General features: G+C 37.8%; 2 protein-coding genes and 1 long non-coding RNA gene across 10 annotated transcripts in view; all 3 read left to right on the forward strand.

Annotated features, from left to right (window-relative positions):
* The first annotated feature begins 413 nt into the window (after nucleotides 1-413).
* The window catches only part of LOC127358002 (hemicentin-1), a 32,404-nt gene continuing 10,812 nt past the window's right edge, over nucleotides 414-22,005 (forward strand). Inside the window, exons 1-13 of one of the 8 annotated variants that reach the window (XR_007882334.1) lie at nucleotides 417-510; nucleotides 1,522-1,800; nucleotides 8,371-8,637; nucleotides 8,738-9,016; nucleotides 18,756-19,007; nucleotides 19,120-19,176; nucleotides 19,273-19,395; nucleotides 19,758-19,835; nucleotides 20,346-20,399; nucleotides 20,941-21,009; nucleotides 21,104-21,172; nucleotides 21,357-21,474; nucleotides 21,616-21,976. Coding sequence is in view for 7 of the 8 variants with exons in the window: in XM_051390771.1 (XP_051246731.1) it covers nucleotides 450-510; nucleotides 1,522-1,800; nucleotides 8,371-8,637; nucleotides 8,738-9,016; nucleotides 18,756-19,007; nucleotides 19,120-19,176; nucleotides 19,273-19,395; nucleotides 19,758-19,835; nucleotides 20,346-20,399; nucleotides 20,941-21,009; nucleotides 21,104-21,172; nucleotides 21,357-21,424 (1,656 nt within the window). In the remaining variant the exon portion in view is untranslated. Of the gene's footprint in view, nucleotides 511-1,521; nucleotides 1,801-6,503; nucleotides 6,615-7,762; nucleotides 8,039-8,370; nucleotides 8,638-8,737; nucleotides 9,017-18,755; nucleotides 19,008-19,119; nucleotides 19,177-19,272; nucleotides 19,396-19,757; nucleotides 19,836-20,345; nucleotides 20,400-20,940; nucleotides 21,010-21,103; nucleotides 21,173-21,356; nucleotides 21,977-22,005 lie in introns of those variants that run through there. The other 7 variants (XM_051390771.1, XM_051390773.1, XM_051390772.1 and 4 more) reach the window with 7 other exon arrangements.
* On the forward strand, nucleotides 2,324-4,833 carry LOC127358148 (uncharacterized). The gene is made up of 5 exons (XR_007882378.1): nucleotides 2,324-2,412; nucleotides 2,641-2,736; nucleotides 3,217-3,312; nucleotides 4,125-4,195; nucleotides 4,639-4,833. It is a non-coding gene; the product is annotated as an uncharacterized LOC127358148 (long non-coding RNA).
* LOC127358042 (uncharacterized) overlaps nucleotides 17,582-22,005 on the forward strand; it is a 41,351-nt gene continuing 36,927 nt past the window's right edge. The window contains exon 1 of the mRNA XM_051390914.1: nucleotides 17,582-17,678. The gene's annotated coding sequence lies outside the window, so the exon portion shown is untranslated. The remainder of the gene's footprint in view (nucleotides 17,679-22,005) is intronic.

Here is a 22,005-nt window from a genome sequence, read left to right on the forward strand (position 1 = left end):
GAATAACAATACTCAGAATAGAATATCATTTAAAACATTCTATAAGCATCTCCTCCTGTTTGTTTCATATGTGTTTGTGTTTGTTTGTCTCATCAGTTCAGCTGTGAGCGACACAAACAACAGTCCGCTCTGTCAGTGTGTCTGCGGGACGAGGACATAGACTGTTACCATTTTAGGTAAAACAGCTTTAATGTTTATGTACTGGACATACGTACCTACTGTAGTAAGTCAGGATGTGGCTTTTTCTTGTACATAATTAGTTGTGACTAAAATATCATCATACTAAATAACCGGAACCATAAGTGTTCATTTTCTAGAAAAAGACCAAATATGAATTGAAGTGACGTTTGAATGGGCTTTATATTTCCAGGCAACTTCCTGTTGTCAGTGCAGAATAAAACTGCACTCACTGTTTGTTTTCCTGCATTCAGTCACTTCAGACTGTGAGGATGAGGGTGAATATCTACATCTGCCTGTCAGCCTTTGTTCTGGGCTGTAATGTCGCTGCAGGTAAGAACTTATCAACGATCCTGTGCAATACTATTTCTCATCAGTTTTAACGCATTTCATATTTTCTGACTGTTTTTTTTATTTCATTCAATATAGTATTCATATGTTACATCAGGAAGTGTGTTTGTATATAGTATCAATACTGTATGTCTACACTAAAGCCTTATTCACATGGGACCAGTATTATCAGGGGACCTCATGTGATGTAATAATTGCAGAAGATGTCTGTGATCCTAATCCCGTACGAATGCAGATGACCTAATATATTTCATTAATATCCTGTTTGAATCAACTTCTCTGTGAATTGTATTTTTTTATTATTTCTTTTTTTTATTTTAAAGTAAGCAGAAGTGAACTGCTGTCTGCAGTGTCTCAGGCTTTTTTGCCTCCTTGGGTCCAGAATGAAAAATATTACAGAATCATTTTTATATAAAGTTAGAAGGAGTAAGTTGTTCTTAATCAAATACTACTACTCAAATAGTAGTCACTGCTTTTTTGCTTAAGTTCAGACACCCGTTAAAACCTCGGTGTCAGTCTCTTCCTGCTCTCTGGGAGGCTACTGAACACTGACCTGAAATGATCACAGAGCAAGTTTGATGCAAAAGATTGTCTTTGTAACTTTAGTGCCATGCAGTCCCCGACACTCACTGAGCTGCTGTTGTAATTGTTTTGGAAAAGCTCTGTTATCTCCTTCCACACTGATCTTTAAGTGTTTTTATCACATGTATTGTGCTACACGTCACATATGTTCCAGTATGTGGTCCAACCATGACAAAAAAGTATTTGGAAGTATTCTTTTAGAGTTTATTTTGTGAAAAACAATGAACAGTAGTTGATGACTCATCCTGCTCTCTGGGGTGTATACTCCTAACACCTCACTGATTATTGTATAATAGCACAACTTTATTCACTGATTTTGGAGAAAATAGATCAGATTTTATGGGGGAAAAACTTTCTGGTTTTCCCTCTGCTCAGCATTAATATGTATTGACAAATGTGTTTCTTTTGCAGGAATACACCCAAAAATCATCAGGGAGAAGAACTCTGTCACTCTGCGTTGTCCTCACTCTGTGGAGGGTAAAGTGAGGTGGAGCAGAGAGAGAGATGGACACAGAGTTGACATACTTACAGCTGATGGTGGCAGAGACATAAAACATATTCGTGATCCAGGCAGACGATACAGTTCATCAGCAGATAAATCACTTTACATCCAAAGAGTTACTGTCTCAGACACTGGAAGATACTTCTGTAATAATGAACCAGCTGTGCAGCTGACGGTGATCCCATCAGGTAACATCAGACTTTCATACATTTGTTCTACTTTCTATTTTCTGTCTGGGTTTGAAACAATAATTTAGTAGCTGTGGAAAACCCTGGTAGAGGACAGCACTGATAGGTGTCAAAGTTTCATTTTTTGTATGAACTTAATGGAAAACTCACTCACAGCTGTTCAGAAGAGAGAATCTCTCTCCATTGATAACAGTAGCCTTCTTCAATGTACAGTCACTGACGGATGAATGTTATTCTGACTCTGATGGTTTACATAGATCTAAGAGTTACTCACAATGAAAGAAATAGAAATAAAACACATTCATACTTATTAAAAATGTGTTTCTTTTGCAGGAATACACCCAAAAATCATCAGGAAGAAGGACTCTGTCACTCTGCGTTGTCCTCACTCTGTGGAGGGTAAAGTGACGTGGAGCAGAGAGAGAGATGGACACAGAGTTTACATACTTACAGCTGATGGTGGCAGAGACATAAAACATATTCGTGATCCAGGCAGACGATACAGTTCATCAGCAGATAAATCACTTTACATCCAAAGAGCTGCTGTCTCAGACACTGGAAGATACTTCTGTAATAATAAACCAGCTGTGGAGCTGACGGTGATCCCATCAGGTAACATCAGACTTTAATAAAGTTGTCCTGTTTTCTGTCTGGGTTTGAAAATAATTTCTGCACTCTGAATGTTGCATGTACAGTACAGTTGTGTTGTACTGGAAGTGATTTGTCTCAGAAGGTGCAAAGTAAATCTCAGGAACAAAGAACTTCATTTTTTAAAAAAAGGCCACAGGAAGTGACATCATGACTGCAGCTCTCTATTATATATTCTATCTGTAACAAAAGCTCGTCTGACATCACCAACAACAACACGAGCAACAAAAACTACGCCTCCAACAGCGACTTCAACGCCTGCACCATCAACACCGTTGGCAGCCTCAGGTATGACTCCAACATAGACAAAGTCTTACCAAACAACCCAAAAACAAACAGTGAAGGATCTATGTGTCTGTACAGTATATATAATAATCAACATTATACAGACATTCAAAGTCAGATAATGACACAATGGTACATACAATATGTCTGATCTAAAGTTTCTACGGCTACAAGTGACCAATATTCAACCACATGTAAGTGAAATCAGATTTAATCAGTTTAGTATCTGAATATAACTTACAGTAGCTTTAAAGGCACTTCATGAGGAAGAAGAAATAAATGGTTTTGCTGAGATGATGCTACCACCCTGTATCATAGATGACTTCCATTCTGTTTGTACATCCTCTTTTATTTTACAAGTACGTGTGAATTTTACTCTATCTTCCATCTGCCCATGAAGACCAGCAACCATCTCTTTCTTTGGTGTTTGGTGTAACTGGTGATGTATGATGGTCTGATTAAGAATGTTTTCTTGTCTTCCAGGTCCTGATAACCTGTGGCAAATCTCAGTTTGTATCGTGATTGGAATACTCTATTTAATCATCATCAGTTATCTCACTGTCATTATCTGGAGAAAAGGTGAATATAGTTTGATCTGCACATCTTCATCAAACAACAACGCATTCAGGATTTAAAGGTCCAGTGTGTGACATTTAGGAGGATTGGCAGAAATGGAATCTAATATTAAAATTATTATTGTTACCTGACAATGAGTCCTCCGTGTTTCTACAGAAGCCCAAAACGGACAAACCAAACACTGGCTGTAGATAGGGTCTTTTGCCTTTCAGTCTTTTTTTTTTTTAATTGGGTAAAAGAGGAGAAAAAGGCAGAAGATCTGTCTGCATTAAAACATGTGCGTGGTTTATGTTGACAGATTTTTCTGTAACCATAAACAGTTTTGTACAACTGAATATCCCCGTTCAGGAATTATAACTCCAATGTAAAGTGCTCTATAAACGACCACATTCAATTCAATTCAATTTTATTTGTATAGCACCAATTCATAACAGAAGTTATCTCAGGACACTTTTCAAATGGAGCAGGTCTAGACCGAACTCTTTATAACATTATTTACAGAGACCCAACAGTTCCCACCATGAGCAAGACCTTGGTGACAGCGGCAAGGAAAAACTTCCTTTTAAGAGGCAGAAATCTCGGACAGACCCCGGCTCTAGATGGGTGGTCGTCTGCCTCGACCACATGGTGGCACTATTGCTACAACTGGATCTGCACATAAAAAATTAATTGTTTCTCCAGATATCAATGACATTTAAAAAGTAGTTTTGAGATATTCTGCTAATAAACCATAAACAATCTTAACATTGACTGAAAAGTTACAACAGAAGTCAAATAAAAGTACCGTCTCCATGTTTATTTTCCCTCTTTCACAGCTCGACAGATAGAGAAGCGATACGCAGAAACAGAAACTGACCCCTGATCCTCCGTCACACAGAAACAAGAGGTAAAATAATCCTGCTTTAAACACTGAGACTAGTACAGAAACAACTGTTCCTACTGCTGCAGCTTCTACCACTGATATACTGCCGACACCACTCTCAGTGCTACTACTAGTTTAATCTGACGTCACAGCACGAGTTAAAATGACCTAAAGTTATGACCTCTCAATCTGTCATGTGAATTCTGTTTTCAAGAGAGGAAGCTCAAAATTAAAAATTCATTCAAAAAATGAAGATGTGTTACAAAAATGAAAAAAACGTCATATAATAAGTCATTAAAAGGAACTGAAATAATTAAATAATGTCTAGTACTTTAAAATAAGTGACCACACAGGAAACAGTCCAAACCCTCAGTCCCACAGTTTAGTGTTGGTGCTTATTTTAAACCCGACTCTAAGAGAGCTTTTACATTTGGTGTTCTGAACTGTCCTCTCGTGTTTCCTCACAGGTGTCTGACAGAGCTGGTGGACGTCCTGCACACCTCAACAATCTCTCCTGTTTTTGGGCTGTTGTTACCTCTGCCAAGAAGGACTATGCTGTAATTTAGACTGTGTGACATCATTAAATATCTTGTATGAGTAGATTGCAGTAGTTAATTGTTTACTTTGCTTGGTGGATCACTTCCCTCTACTCAGCAAGTGATTATCACATCCTCTACTATTTCTATTTTTGGGATCTTGTGTACAAATAAAATGAGTTCATTTCTGTTGTACTTTATGTGTCTTCTTCATGAATTTATAAGCTCTATTACATCTACTTTGGTGGTAATATTAGCAGTGGGGGTCAAGTATGACCATGGCAGCATGAAAACCTGCAAGACAAGAAAGCACCCGGGGAAGAAGTAAAGTTAGTAACATGCATTAATGGGACATGAATGAGTGCAGAAAGAGAGGGAGAGGAAGAGAGGAGCTCAGTGCACCATGGGAAATCCCCCGATAGTCTAGGCCTATAGCAGCATAACTAAGGGATGGTTCAGGACTCACCTGATCCAGCCCTAACTATAAGCTTTATCAAAGAGGAACGTCTAAAGCCTACTCTAAAATGTGGTGAGGGTGTTTGGTTCCACAAGCTAGATGTAACAAATGCATGGACTAGTTTTTCTGCATGTGTCAGATTTTTTCAATGTTACGTCAGTGAAAAAGGCAGTCCGAGAGATTTGCTTGATGTGGGAGTTAAAGCACATATCTTGATCAAAGATAATTAGAAGATTTAGACACTGAGTCTAAGAGGTGTTTGGTGCCCAGTACAAGAACTTCAGTTTTGTCTGAGTTTACATCAGAAAATTGCAACTCATCCAGGTTTTTATGTCTTTAAGACATGCTTGTAATTTAGCTAATTGATTAATTTAATCAGGTTTGATCAATAGATATAACTGGGTATCATCTGCATCACAATCAAAGTTAATGGGGTGATTCCTAATAATGTTGCTTTAGAGAAGCTTGTCAGATGATGTGGTATATAAGGAGCGAGAAAGTCTGCATCTGGAGGAGTTTGGAGTTTATGGACAGCTCAAACAAATTCACCCACAAGGCCACTGTTCATCTCACGTGTGAAACCAAAAGTCAGCAGTGAACAGCCTTGAACAGGTGCCAGCCGTGGGCTCAAAAAGTCTCTCACTTACGTCCAGGCGCTCCCTGAAGGAGTCCCAGCCCCAGGCTCTGTGTCCCCTGTTCTCGACACAACCCACCCACTAGTCTAATGTATCTGGCATTTCTTTTAGGAACTTTAAGGAGCTGACAGGCAGACAGCACTACCTACCTAGCTAGCTGAAAGGTTTCACTTCTCCCACTTCCAACCAAATATTATTTTACAACAACTTTATATTAGCAATTTGTATTGATAGCCTGCTGTATCATCACAGTCTCTTTGAATTAATGCAATGAAACATTAATCAATAGAAATAGTAATGGAGAGAGTATGAGTTTATTAATGGACCTCCCTGATTACCACACTGAGATGACACAAAAAAATGACAGTTTCACCGCCGACTCAAAGTCTCTGTTCTGCAGTCACCCTTGTTTTCTATTCTGTTGTTGCTTTGTCTGTCGAAGCACTTTGTAAACTCTGTTTTTAAAGGTGCTATATTAATAAAGTTATTGTTTTGCTCATCTAGAAGATTCTTCTCTAATAATGAACTTGTGGTGGTGTCTGTTTCTTTCTTCCTGTACTGGCACGTCATTCGTTGCGTATGTGATCATACTCTATATTTAAATTAGCCAGCACCAACAGTGTCCAGTAACCATAAAATTACCACATACACAAAGAAAAAAGTAAGAACGTGGGTTTTAGTTCCTGTTCTCAGTGCAGAATAAAACTGCGCTCACTGTTTGTTTTCCTGCATTCATTCATTTCAGACTGTGAGGATGAGGGTGATTATCTACATCTGTCTGTCAGCCTTTGTTCTGGGCTGTAATGTCGCTGCAGGTAAGAGAATTTTCTGATTTTATAATTTCATTGAATTTATTAAACATACATATAAGTCTTACCTAATATATCAGGAAGTGTGGTTGTAAATAGTATCAGTACAGACTACTGTATGTCTGCATTAAGCCAGCCTACAGATTAAATATTTCATGGTCTTGTCGCCTCACTAAACCAAAATAATTACAGATTAATGACGGCTGCTGTGTGATCACTATATCGACATTAAAATAAGTGACAACAGAGAAAGTCTGAGACGATATAAAGTTGTTTTCTTACTCTGCCACCGTACAACTGCTGCTGCTACTCTGCTAAACTAGGCCAGTAGGCTTATAGCAGGACTAGTTTATCTGGTAAGAAATTTAGTTGTTACGTTGTTGGACCATCAAAGTTGATTTCTCAGTCACAAGAAAAGGAGTGCAGCCACTGCAGTTTGGTTTTTACCTCAGTTTTCTACTTCTTGCTAATTTGTTCACCCCATAATTACACATTTGTATGACATAATAACTCTTATACTGTAAAACAGTTGTACAGATATCAAATGTGGCGTTCCTATGTTTTGGCTTTGTAGGGTTGTATTCACCATAGTTGTGGTCATTCACATATTTTTTTAATTATGTTGTCAGACAACAACTGAATGAGTATGAAATAGTTATTTAATCACGGCCCATAAACACGATTGTTAACCAGCAGTCATGATCCAGCGGCTGTGTTTCTGATACTATTATTTCATGGTTGCAATGTTGTCTGACAAAGTCAGTATTAATACAGGTTAGCCTTAATACTTGATATTTAATACGGATATTTAAAATGAAGGATTAGGCTTTTTAACTTTATTGCCACACAGTGCCCGACCGTCACTCAGCTGCTTACGTCACTGTTTTGGAAAAGCTCAGTCTTTCCCGCCCACACTTAAACACCGCTGATTTTTTGAAACGTAGAGCAAAAGATGCATTTAGAAATGTAACCAGCTTAGTGTGGATGTGCTAAGCTAAATCCTCTAAGTCCTATGTTAAAGATTTCCGGGCAGCATGATAATTTAATTTCAAACAGCTCAGCTTCATTTGAATCTGAATATGTCAACATACAGTTTCATTTTTTTTTTTTTTTAATGCATGAATATTTCTTGACAAAATGTGTTTCTTTTGCAGTAATGCAGCAAAGAATATTCAAGAAGGACTCTGTCACTCTGCGTTGTCCTCACTCTGTGGAGGGTAATGTGACGTGGAGCAGAGAGAGAGATGGACACAGAGTTGACATACTTACAGCTGATGGTGGCAGAGACATAAAACACATTCGTGATCCAGGCAGACGATACAGTTCATCAGCAGATAAATCACTTTACATCCAAAGAGTTACTGTCTCAGACACTGGAAGATACTTCTGTAATAATGAACCAGCTGTGGAGCTGACGGTGATCCCATCAGGTAACATCAGACTTTCATACATTTGTTCTACTTTCTGTTTTCTGTCTGGGTTTGAAACAATAATTTAGTAGCTGTGGAAAACCCTGGTAGAGGACAGCACTGATAGGTGTCAAAGTTTCTTTTTTTTTTATTTTTTTTTTATGAACTTAATGAAAAACTCACTCACAGCAGTTCAGAAGAGAGAATCTCTCTCCATTGATAACAGTGGCCTTCTTCAATGTACAGTCACTGACGGATGAATGTTATTCTGACTCTGATGGTTTACATTACTGACAATAGTAGTAATACTACTTAATGTATGAATATGTATTAAACATGTCTTTCTTTTACAGAAACCATCAAGAAGAAGAACTCTGTCACTCTGAGTTGTCCTCACTCTGTGGAGGGTAATGTGACGTGGAGCAGAGAGAGAAATGGAACTAAAGTTAACATATTTACAACTGATGGTGACAGAGAGATAAAACACATTGATGACCCAGAGAGAAGATATAATTCATCAGCAGATAAATCACTTTACATCCAAAGAGCTGCTGTCTCAGACACTGGAAGATACTTCTGTAATAATGAACCAGTTGTGGAGCTAAAGGTGATCCCTCCAGGTAACATCAGACTTTAATAAAGTTGTTCTGTTTTCTGGATACGTTTTAAAATATTCTTAACATTTATGAATATTTATTGGAAAATGTGTTTCTTTTACAGTAATAGTCCAAAAAATCATCAGGGAAAGGAACCCTATCACTATGCGTTGTCCTCACTCTGTGGAGGGTAATGTGACGTGGAGCAGAGAGAGAAATGGAACTAAAGTTGACATACTTACAGCTGATGGTGACAGAGACATAAAACACATTGATGACCCAGACAGACGATACAGTTCAGAGACAGATAAATCACTTTACATTGGTAGAGTTACTGTCTCAGACACTGGAAGATACTTGTGTAATAATGAACCAGCTGTGCAGCTGACGGTGATCCCATCAGGTAACATCAGACTTTCCTGTAACACAACTGTTCTGCTTTCTGTTGTTTGTCTGGGTTTCAAAATCATTTCTTCACTCTGTTTGTTTTTGAGGTAAATTACAAATCCAATAGTATGTGTAGCAATACTAGTCACTAGTAAAATAGACATGTTGTTGTTCCTTTTTAAGTCGTTGTGAATAATTTTGTGATGTATTAAAGTAGTAATGTGCATAATGGGAGAGATCAGAACAGAGCCTTTCTTTATATGTCGTGTTACTCACTTTATATGATAAGGTTTTGTTTTTTTTAAACGAGCCACATTCCTTCTTCTGAGGCGGACAATTAAATTAGAAAAATAAAATGACATAAATCACCTAAACAATCAGCAGAAACATGAACATGTTACCATGTGAAATGTGGAAGTACTGTACGATGTAACAGTTTAGATGTTGCTGCCCGACATGCATTACATCTGTATGTACTGTTTTATTTTGTAAGATGAGTTATGACTTTGTCTCCTCAAGGAGGGCGACATAAACAACATACTACCCTCCTCTTCCTCCTCCTCCTCGTCCTCCTCCTCCTCCTCCTCATCGTCATCATCGTCAACATGTTCACACGGAGATGCAGGTCTAACAGAAACAGACAAGGTAAACAAAGCCTGACCTGGACTTCTATCTAAAGAAAACCCTACCAGCTGACTGCAAAAAAATAAATCAAATAGTTCTGATAGTAACTCTTTTAATACACAGTCAGCCTGGTCATCATCAGACTATAAATATATATTCACTGGATTCCTAATATTGTGACGTTCACCATCTTGTTTGGAAGAAATAGAGATAGAAGAAGAAGAAGAAGAAGAAGAAGAAACATCCCCCGTCTATGACGAGATACAGGATGGATCAGTGTCTCAACTAAAAAATGGTAGACTTCCCCTTTCTAAGTTAAATTGCAGCATTATAATTGCAGTTTGCAGGGCGTGTATTATCTTCCACTCGTGATCAAAGACAGTCATTTTTATTTTATTACACCATAATCTCAATCCTTGTCTTCTTCTTTGGCAGATGGAGGCCAGTCCATGGTCATGACCCCCCCTGCAGGTAGATAATAAGACCTTATAGTCCTCGCTGTCGGACATCTGTGAGCTCTGCATATATTTAACCAAAGTATTCAAAGCAACAATCCCAACGTTGACAACACAGTAGGTTTAGGCCAGAGGACGTGTTGTTTAATGTGTTACGTTGAAGTACAGACAAATAGTAAAAAATGAACATGACTTCTGTTGACTGTGATTTTTCTCCACTGACAGGAACATCACAGATAAATGACTCCAACTATGTTTTACTGGGGAAGCCACAAGCACAGGGAAACACCAACCAGCCATATTCCTATATTTTCGTCTGAATATTTTGCTTCTGTCGGGAAAGAAAAGACTTCTGTGAGTTATTTGTCAGAAAAAATAGAAAGACAATGTCTGTGTTCTGCATCTTGTTTGTAATTATTTTATCTCTGTAGTTGTTTTGTGTCTTTGTAGTTAAATTGTTCTGTTGCTTTTTGTTTTTTTACATATGTTGTCGTCACTTGATTCACTTTCACTTTATGAATTTTACATTTAACTCCTGTAATGTCAGAATAAATGTAAACATTTGTTGCATTATTTTGTCCGAACAATGGCATTTACCTAACAGTGGAGTTTGTATCATGAGTGGATTGTATGTGTTGTATGTGATTAGCAGGTTTTCAGCTGTGTATATAATCATGTGTTGCTTCCAGTAACTTTTAAATGTCTTGTTTTATCTTGTGACAAACTTTATAAGTTCAGTCTTGCTCTATCTTAAAGACATCTGTGGATTATAAGCTGAGCCCAATGTAGTAGATAACATAGTTATAATAGTTTGGATATCAATGTGCTAGTGCTAGAAAGCCCTAACAGGACATTGTATTACTGTGCTAATTAAACTTCACAAAATAAAAGTTTAAATTCCTAATTTCTCGTGTGTTGTAACTTTTTACACAAACACAATAAAAAGCACAGATTTAATGTAATAAATGAGATTTTGTCAGACAGAAGACAGACGGTAGTTACTGCAGTTTATGCTAACACAAAGACAGACTGCAGTATCTGTAGTTTTGGGGTCATAGGTCAAATAATTTCTCATGATTCTTAAGCTATGAATAAACATATTTAATAAGCACATAAACCCTGTTCTAGTGTCGTTACTGCACGTAGCCCCTTTAATGTTTACAACTTGTGGCTCCGCCCCCAGACACAACTGATAGCCACAGACATTAATGCCCCGCCAACTCTTCTGCCAACTTCTGTGAGTGTTTGTGAGGAAAATATGAGTCACAGATTTCATCATCATAGACTGGATGATGTCATATGTCTGTGCTTCTATGACCAGCGATAGGTAGATCCAGGTCCAGGATTGGCTTAGCGCCATTTAAGGTGAATAAAATACAGTAGCCACTACTATTATGACGTTTAATACCACAAAGTGAGTCACATAGATTTTCCACATATGACTCTGAGTCACTTGTTGTGGTAGAAAAAGCATTGACATGACAACCTTTTATTGTTTATTTGCAGACTTTTATTTGTTGTTTTTTCTCAAAGAAGTTTTACAAAATCAATCATAATGAGGTTTTCTTACCAATATTAGGAGACTATCTATTGGAATATATTAGCAGGGATCATTTTACGGATACGTTCAAACATTTAATTCTAGCTGCATTTTGTTTCTCTCTGGGCAAATATGAATAAATATTTTTAAATATATGTGCAAGTGTAATCTTCATATCAGCGTGACTGATCTAACTTCAGAGAACACATCACACCTTCCAGCGCCAACACAGCGGTTGATGGTGATGTTTGACCACAAATTTAAACAGAAGATGACGAGAGTTTGTGATGACCATAAAAAGCAAACAGTTTGTGGTTTCTGGTTCGAGAGACTCATAAATACCCCAAGACAGCTGAGTTCCTGCTCAGAGCTCACAAAGGTTGAGGTTCGAGTATTGATCGATATCTGTGTCAAGATGAGGGTGAACATCTTCCGCTGCCTGTTAGCCTTTGTTCTCTGCTGTAATGTCACTGCAGGTAAGAGGTTTACAGTTTGTTAGTTTCACACTATTTTTACTATTAAATATGTGCTTCTAATAATCTGAAATTATAAACTAGTAATTTTATATGCAATTGTTATTACTGTGTTTTATTTTTCATTGTATTTTATCACTGATTAAGTGTTGCTTATTGTCTTGTTAAATGTATGTAAAGTGCTTTGTAGCTTTGTTACAGGGATAAGAAACCGGCCATTTTGTATTTGCCTGGATGGCTGTAACACGTAGGCATGTTCTTAAGCTCTTACTGTTGGTATGAGCCCTGAGACATTACAGGCTTTATAAGTGTGTGTGTTAGAAAGAAAGCGTTTCATTGGAGGAGGGTTTCCTGATGAATTAAAGAAAAGATAAAGATAAAGTGAGTGGACCACCCACAGTTCTTCTTATAGCTGTCTCTAATGGCTGCTAACTGACTGATAACGAATGAGTAAATGATTAATTATCGTAATAATAAAGTTTATTTACAAATCTCTTATCAAAACCAGAGATTCCAAAGTAAAGCTATCAGTGATATAGTGACAGGCTTTAATTAAATAATTTTAAAAAAGCCTCTAGATTAAAAAAAGAAAATCTAATCAGGCAGATCTGGTAACTATTAATAGTATAACCCAATAATAAAGCAGTAGATACAACTTAAAAACCCTTTATAAAAGCCTTAAATATAATATACTATAATATAAATATTAATATAAAAAAGGGGCCTGCTGCCATCTTTTGTCTTTGGGGTTTGTGCCGCAGTACTAACCCTAACCTAAAACCTCCTGTTTATATCTTCAAATACTTCATTAAGGCCAAAAAATTAATAACAAATCAGCAGCATTAGAGCCAGAAACCATCTTTGGTAAATATGTATTTGACATGTGGATTTATTCTTTAATTTGGTCCATCTGATAACATGTTGGCAGTGGGCTTTATGACTGTACTGCAGTCAGCCACCAGAGGGCGATAGAGATGTGTTGCAGAGCTGTCTTTATATATGCTGATGCTCAGTTCCTCACTATAATACAGACTTCAGTCATTGACCTGCAAACTGTGTTTCTTTTTCAGAAATAGCCCAAAGAATAATCTTAGAGAAGGACCCAGTCACCCTGCCTTGTCCTCACTCTGTGGGTAAAGTGAAGGTGACGTGGAGCAGAGAGGTGAATGGAAACAGAGTCGACATCCTTATAGTCGATGGCGAGCGGGACATAAGACTCATTAATAAGCCTTATAAACATTTTGGCTCATTAGCAGATAAATCTCTGCACATTGTCAGAGCTGACGTCTCAGACGCTGCAACATACTTCTGTGATAATGAACCAGCTGCAGAGCTGAAGGTCATCTCATCAGGTAAATTCCAGCTCAGTGTTCATATCAAAGTTATATCGGTGCTTCCAGGTCACAGAAGTGGCTTTAGTATTTACCTCTATATCAGCATATTGTTCCCAAGATTTAAAGACCCCCTAATCTGCTCATTGCAAGCTGGAATGTAAAGTGTCTGAAGCTGCATTATAAAGCATGTGTTTTTTTATGTATTTGTATTAGTTGTGTACAGAAACAAGCAGACAATTGCTGAAGAGAGGTCCACCGTCACTCTGCAGTGCCCCCCTGACGCTGGACGATCAACGTGGATCAGATACATTGATGGAAAAGGGGAGTTTCTTGTTTCTGCAGAAGACAAGATGTTGATGATAACAGACCTGCAGCCTGCAGACTCTGGACTTTATTACTGTGGTGGAAAACCTGCTGCGTATCTGACTGTGAGACATCTGAGAAAGGGGACACCGAAGTAGTGAGACAGAGACATGAGTAATTTAGGGAAGCCCATAAGATGAAAACTTAAAAAATGAATAACAGATGTTTGTGTTAAGTCCATATTATGAAACAAAAAGTCAAAATTATGAGATAAAAACAGTTTTTTATGTCATAATTTCAATTTCATTTCAATTTTTATCTCTAAATTTTCCTATAATTTTGACATTTTAAGGTTAAAATTTTCATCTTATTTTTTACTGGCAGACATGAGCTTCCATAGAAATCTGAGGAAGGTGAGAAAAGAGGTCAAATGTCAAACCCAGCGGTGGAATGTAACTAAGTACATCTACTCAAGTACTGTAATTAACACTGGAACAACTTTAATGTTTGTTTGATTCTGACTGTGGACAAAAGCGTTAACAGTCGAGTTTATTTAACAGCTTCAATTACTATACTTTGCATAATTTACAAAACATAAAGAGTTTATTTAATATTGTTATAACTTAAACTATTTTAAAACTATTTAATTAATTTTCATGTAAAAACATTTAATGGTTCCAGCTTCACATACATGAGAATTTTCTGCTTTGCCTTTATTTATTTTAATAATTTGAATGTATTTGTAACAGTCTGGATGTTTGTTGGTTGGACTAAACAAACATGGTTTAAAATGGCAACTGTATTGTTTTCTCTGTATTCTGTATTTAAAGTTAAAAATACATTTAAATTATCAGAGTTTATATTTTTATTTATGTTCAGCAGCTTTGTGTCAGAATGTGTTCTTCTGCCAATGTGTCATATAAATGTGTTTGTCTTTATTGAAATAAACATTTATGGACAACATCCAAATCCTGTTTGTGTTTTATACATATTATAAAGTAATAAATAAAAAAACATTAATGACACTAACTAATAACACTAATATATATCATTTGAATTATGTATCAATCTACAGAAATATAAAGATAGATGAAGATAACAATTAGCGTCAAATTATTGTACTTAACTAAAAACGTATGAAATAAGTTAATACTAACAATGTCTTTATTGTTACTTTTATTCAAATCAAATAAACAGTATAGACCTCTGACCTGTATACAGCACTGACCTCTGACCTCTGTAACTGTGTTATTGGAGAGCTATTGTCGCTACCGTCAGCTCACTTCATCCAGACTCCATCCAGACTCCTGAGGCTGATCTGGCTCGTAGATTGACTGGTTACTTTGACCTTTGATTGCTTTGTGTCACTATTAATTAATGGTTGTCTGACAGCTACATACACAGCTTTTAAAAAGAAGCAAGCAGTGTGACCGTCGTTTGTTTGTGTAAAGTATAAACCTATAAATGACTGTATTGTATTAAAGCCCCCCGGCACCAGGGGGCGACTCCACACATCAGATGCAGGCTGATGTCATCTTAATGTGCTTTTTATAAGCTAATATTCTCTGATGCACTCACTCATTAGTGACGACTAACGACTGATTGGCTCTGTGATAGTGGTGATTCTGTGTAATTCAGCTTGAAGATTTGTTGTTAAAGATTAATTTGGACCTGAACTGAACACCCCTGCTCATTTGCTGAACAGCTGCCGGCTGCTGGAGACTGTGAGTGCCCCCAAAAAGTCACAGCAGTGAGCAGAAAGGTGGGGAAACAACACGAGCTGAGGGGATCTTCAGAATCGGGTCCTGATTCTCTACGACTTTCTCATTAGGAGACATTGTTAATACAAACATATTGATTACAGCAGCTTTAGGTCTTCTCCGAAACTCAAGATCACATCACTTTGTCCACTTTGATGCAGACTTTTTTCTGACAGGTTTGCAGACTTTGTATATTCTAGGGAATTTGTTGGAATTAATGAGCTCACTGATGTCCTTCCCTTTTTACACGTTGATTCACCATTTCTAAATATAGTCAGCTCATTTGTGCTCTGATTTCCTCATTCTCGTAAAAACAAAACAGTAGTGACTCTACAGATACAGCAGGGATTAAAAGAAGTGAAACATAAATAAATCATTGGTAGTTGATATTGAGACGTGTCCACATTGTAGCATGAAGAGCTGTAGCTGAGTCCTAAAACCCAAAGAGAGTCCGGCTTAGTTGGATCAGTCTGTGGTTAACACAAGCTTATGAGAGTTACCCCACCTGTGGTAATGTCCTAAAACCGGTATTTGCCTTTAGTGTCTTAATAAGACTACAGAGGTTGTCAGTGACATTAAAACACGGAGACTTATCTACTTACTACTCCGCCTTCACAGCACTCAACACTATTCTAACTTTCTAATTTCAATTACAAGGTTTAATTACAACTTGGAAGATTACGGCGGTTACATTGCGACCGTGGTGTAGTTCATTTATAGCCTAATATGATCTTGCTGAACAAAACCGCCACCTGGTTGAGGGTGTTAGGGTAGTTATTCCTCTGAGCGCAACACTTTCTGTCCTTTATTTAATTCCTTTGAGAGTTTGTTCATTAATCCTAAGTGTGACTTTCAGTTTTTTTGCATTTTGATGTAAATCTGAGTTCAGTATTTTTCTGTTATTAAGATAATACATTCACAGGGAAGTTCAGACATTTTCTGTTGAGAATTATTAGAATTAGCTTGTTGTTCCTTTGCATGATGTCACCCTTCAAACCTACTCCACCTTCACTAAAAACCAATGACCTCAGTGGCGTCCCCCATCCTTCCCTTGTTATGGTTTGCTGCACTTATTTATAGTCAGTTGATCTCCGCCCTGTGTTTCATGTGTCATGTTCTCAGTCTCATGGCCTTTTTAGGTAGATTGTACCTAAACAGAGGATTCTGAATCATTTATATTGATGCGATACCAACATCCCAACAGGCAGAGACAAAGTGAACATACTGCAAGGAGAGAAAGAAGGCTCAAACACCACCAACAACCACACTCCCCTGCCCACAATGCACCACAGTGTGTCACCAATCAGCCATCTGATGACGAGTAGGTAACCCAACAGAGAGGACCGCCATACCGATGAGCGTGACCTTTTATGGGATAAACATTTCTGAGGTCCTGGTTGGGGTTAGGGGTAGGGTGTGAACTGAGGTTAAGGTTAAGGTTAAGGGCTTTTTTCAGACATTTCACAGCGTAATTTATTTAAAATTTTGCACCACGAATAAAGGCATCAACTTATTGCACTGCTTGGAATAAACGTCTCGTCACAAACTCACTGTGTTAGTGTTTCTCATAACTTTCTATCATATAACCAGGAACACCAAAATAATAGCCAATGTTAACAAATGCCAACTGCTCCCTCTGACTGGGATCAGTGACGTCTTCATTTATAACTCATATAAGCTGATAATAGGTGTCTTTTTCCATACAGCCAGTGGGTTGGTAACAACTTTGTTGTTGTGGTTGCAACTAAAGTAGAATCACTTTGCATGTTAAAATCAAAGGAAACATCATTAACCACAGAAAGAGACAAAGTGTGAGAACAGCTGCTGCTGAAGAGGCACTTTTTTTTAACTGGTGAATTATTTTGAGGGCATAAAGGTCAGATGGCAGTTTCTCATTTTCTTTCAGTCTGTCCTTGTGTAGTAACCAACTAGTGATTAATGTATATCAGTTAGCTGACTATATTGTGACGTGAGGAAACATCAGTGGCCATTTCCACAGAAAGAATGAGGTTCATCTGAGTAAACAATGTGGGTTCAGAGGAACACACGATAACACCTAGCTGAGTTCCTGTTCCCAGCTCAGACAGACAGTGTGCTCTGTTCAGTCAGTTCAGTCTGTCTGAAGATGAGGGGGGGCAATGTCTGCTGCTGCCTGTTAGCTTTTGTTCTGAGCTGCAATGTCACTGCAGGTAAGAACTGTAACATCAGTTTTAACAATGTTGTTTTATATTTGTAAAGTTGCCGTATTTAGTGCTTAATGTTAAAGTCGGTTAAACTTGAGTTTTGTAGCAATTTTCTCCACTTTTGTGTTGCAATCTTCACTGACAACAACCCTCCTCTGTATCTTTAGTGTGAACTGGTTATAATGTGGGAACAACAGGTTCAGACTCATTTTACTAGGTCACATAATGAACACTGTGATAGTAAACTACTGACATTGTGTTTATGTTTCTTTTGCAGCAATAATCCATGAAATAGTCCAGGAGAAGAACTCTGTCTCTCTGAGTTGTCCTCACTCTGTGGAGGGTAATGTGACGTGGAGCAGAGAGAGAGATGGAACTAAAGTTGACTTATTTACAATTGATGGTGACAGAGAGATAAGACACAATGATCCAGGTAAACGATACAGTTCACAGGCAGATAAATCACTTTACATTGGTAGAGTTACTGTCTCAGACACTGGAAGATACTTCTGTAATAATGAACCAGCTGTGGAGCTGACGGTGATCCCATCAGGTAACATCAGACTTTAATAAAGTTGTTCTGTTTTCTCTTCATGTCTCTGAGCTCAATGTTTCATTTTTATTAAACTCTGATAACATAAATACTTAATAGTTATGAATAATATAATAAAGTCTAAATGTGGGGGTTTACCTTTAATTGAACTATTCTGCAATAAAAACATCATAATTTATCAAAATGTTTTAATTTCAGCAGCCACAGAAGGTATTTTATTTCTCACATTCACTTCCTGGTGCTTTTAGAGTTTAACATGTTTCACTAAATATGAAATCAAATATATTATTTATCAATAAAACTGCCAAACTATCTCTGATCTCATCTGCACAGGTCTCATATAGGAAAAGCTGAACTTCCTCTGCTCTAAAACCTAAATCAGGAACTTATTCATGACATCCTGAAAGGTGTCAGTTTCTGTTTTTGGAACAAAACTCTTCACATGGTCTCTGACTTTACCCTGAATCTGTGTGATAAGTTTATGATGGTACATTATAAAATATGAATCCTGTGTTGTTTGCTGTGTACAGGAACAACCAGACTTGATGCTGCAGAGAGGACCACCATCACTCTGAAATGTCCTCCTGATGTTGGAGGATCAGATGTTCCAACATGGAGCAGAGACGCTGTTGAAATACAACAACAGAGACGGTTTCATGTTTCAACTGTGAACAACACGTTGATAATAACAGACCTGCAGCCTGCTGACTCTGGACTTTATTACTGTGATGGAAAACCTGCTGCGTATCTGACTGTGAACAAAGATGAGACATCTGAGAGAGGTGAGACACAAGAAGACAGACAGGAAGACAGAAATATGGGCAGAATAAGCAGTTATTTAAAGGAATAATTATTATATATATATATATATATCTCCACTGTTTCAAAATAAAGGTAGTAAGACACCACCAACTTCAAGCACTACAACATTGACACCAGGGCTGAACACAGGTAGGACTGTGGATGTTTGACCTGCAGATACAGAATCTACAAACTGAGCTTTTATTTGTTCTGTTTATCAGACTAATATGTATCTTTGTCCTCAAGCGGCTCCTGAAAACCTGCAACCCCCTTTTGGTTTGGTGTTAGGAATAGCTGTTCCCTTCTTCGTCCTCCTCCTCCTCCTCACCATCATCTACTGCACTTGGAGATGCAGGTTTAAAAGAAAAGGTGAATACAACATATATAGAGAATTTAAAGATTACATTTACTCTAATTTAGATAAAGGCAGAATGAGTAAGGTTAGACACCCTTGGCTTGAGTTAGTCATATCTCTGCTGGCAATATCTAATACAGGCATGAATTAACCAAACATTAAATTAGCAGCTAACAGCTAACAGCCTGCTATTGGGTCACATTAGTTCTCCTTTCTTATTTCTGTTTTCTCTTTACTGTACCTGACAGCTTGCACACCGCTGTTCATTAGAGGCAGATTGACTTTACGGATAGGAAGTTGTTGCGTATTGTACTTCATACTGTATATGTACAACATGTCATCACTCAACAGATTACTCATACTGTGAGCTTCACAGTGTTTTTCACAGGAACTGAAAAAAGTGACCACGTCTATGATGAGATACAGGATGGATCAATGTTTCATTCTGCAAACGGTGGGGAAAAAAGAGTTCCTTCTTTTAGACAAACTTCCTCTTTCTATTTTGATTGAGACTGATGTGAAATAAAATTGGACTCTGTGTTATTTGTGCTGGCATTCATGAGTATGGGGACACTCCTGCTCTGACTGTATCATGTTTGGCAACAGCTTTAAAGGTTTTCTACACAATTTTCAAGAACTGTTCTATCCATCTGAGTCCAGGAAGAGTGAATCCGTTACATAATAAACATCATTTTTAACCTGTTTCCCAAAGTACAACTCGAGGTGCAAAAGGCAGCAGCCAAAGTCGTCATATCTCCGAGACAGATTTATACGTTTAATACGTTTTAGGTTTAGGTTACATTATAACTGTTGTTCTCTGAGAGACTCTCTTCTATGTCCCCACCTGTATCTGGGTGGAGAGATCTCAATCCAAGAGAGACTTAATTTACAAATATGAAACTTTTCTTCAATGAAACCTTGAACAAAGAGTTTAATATTCTTCTTTTTTGCTTTTTTTTGGCAGCTGTGGAAATCTTGCCTGAACCAAAAACTTCAAACTGCATGATAGATTATCCAGGTAGATAATTAAAAACAACAGATGTTCATCAATGCTTGGTAAACTGTGAGGTGGTCTACAGGAGCTGACTCAACATTTAGGATGCCTGACCAACACTGACACATGAATTGTGGATATTGATTGATGTTTACAGTAGCTCATAGCGCCCCCTATGCTATGTAGCTAGCACCAGTTTCGACCTCCAGTGGACCCAGGACCGAAGACAATCTTTGGGACCGAAGGTGCCAGTCTGACAGGAAATACAGTACCGAGGTGCTTTTCTCGCCGGGTTTGGCTCCTGGCGTCCGAGCTAACAGCAGTTAGCGGTTGGCTACTTGTCAATCTGTCCATCAGGAAACTCTGTAAATCACAATGAGTTGAAGTTGATCAGCTGGAGGAAGTCTCCATAAAATCTGATCCAGTTTCACCAAATTACTGAATAACATTATAAAGTGGAGCTGACAGTATCAGTGGGGCCCGGCTGTAGATGTATGAATGATGCCTAAAACGTTTCTGTAGGTTGGTTCTGGTTAATGATGTTTGTTGGTTCATGTTTTCATAGACGGTTCAAACCACAATGATCCCACATATTCCACCATCTCTGATCTTCCACCAGTGGGAAAGAAGACTGGTAATCAGCATTTACAATCACACATTTTAACACTGAAACAAATATTCTAAGGTTATATTTCTGGTTATTCATTATATTTAATTTCTTTTTACAGAGACATTTCTACCTAATGAGTCCCCATATTCCTTGATCGGTGGCACTTTTCTTGATGGAAATAATAAAGGTAACTTTAATCATCAGCTGCAGATTTTGGCCTTTGTGGTATTAAATGTAAATACATATGAACTGTAAGTTTACTGGGTCAAAGAGCCGTTATAATATGAGTTACATAAACATCTTTATCATTAAAATATTGAATGAGAAGCAGTTGGGAGTCATTTTCACCCACATTATGTCTCGATGAACAGGTTCTTCAAAGACGACTGACAACACGTATTTTTTACTGGAGAAACGCAAAGCACCTGGAAACCAGTGACCAACGTTGGACCTGAATGCTGAGCCGCTGTCGGGTTGAAACCTGCTTCTGTAAGAGCTGTTTATAGGAAAATACTGGGTGGGGGGAGCTTACTTGTAATATTTAGCTTTTTAGCATATTTATTTATGGATGCATTAAAGCTGCAGTTGGTTTTTGTCATATTTGCTGAAATTGTCCCTGTATCCTGACAGTAATGAGACAGATAATCAGGTTCTTTGGGTTCCTGAGCTCCTAATGGGATTCAGAAGCAAGAATACAACCAGGTAGCTGATTCTCATTCCCAGGCTGCAAGCAGCGATGAACCCTTGCAGTTCGTCGCCATGTCATGTGCCAGCCTATCACGCGTACTCCACACCGTGTCAATGTAAATCAGACGGTGACTTCCATTCAAGGCATACTTCCTGTTTCCAGAAGGTGGCACTATGCCTACGACTGAATACTGAATATGGGCGCGTAGATGTGTTCAGGCTCTCTTATCAAACATGTGAAGTTTGGTGTTCACATTGATTTCCCCTCTGGGGGATCTTTATAAATAAATTGGATTTTATTTAATTTGATGTTTCTTGTTGTTTTTTGTCTTT

The sequence above is a fragment of the Dicentrarchus labrax genome, unplaced genomic scaffold (genome assembly GCF_905237075.1).
Source record: "Dicentrarchus labrax unplaced genomic scaffold, dlabrax2021, whole genome shotgun sequence".
NCBI classification, from domain to species: Eukaryota; Metazoa; Chordata; class Actinopteri; family Moronidae; genus Dicentrarchus; species Dicentrarchus labrax.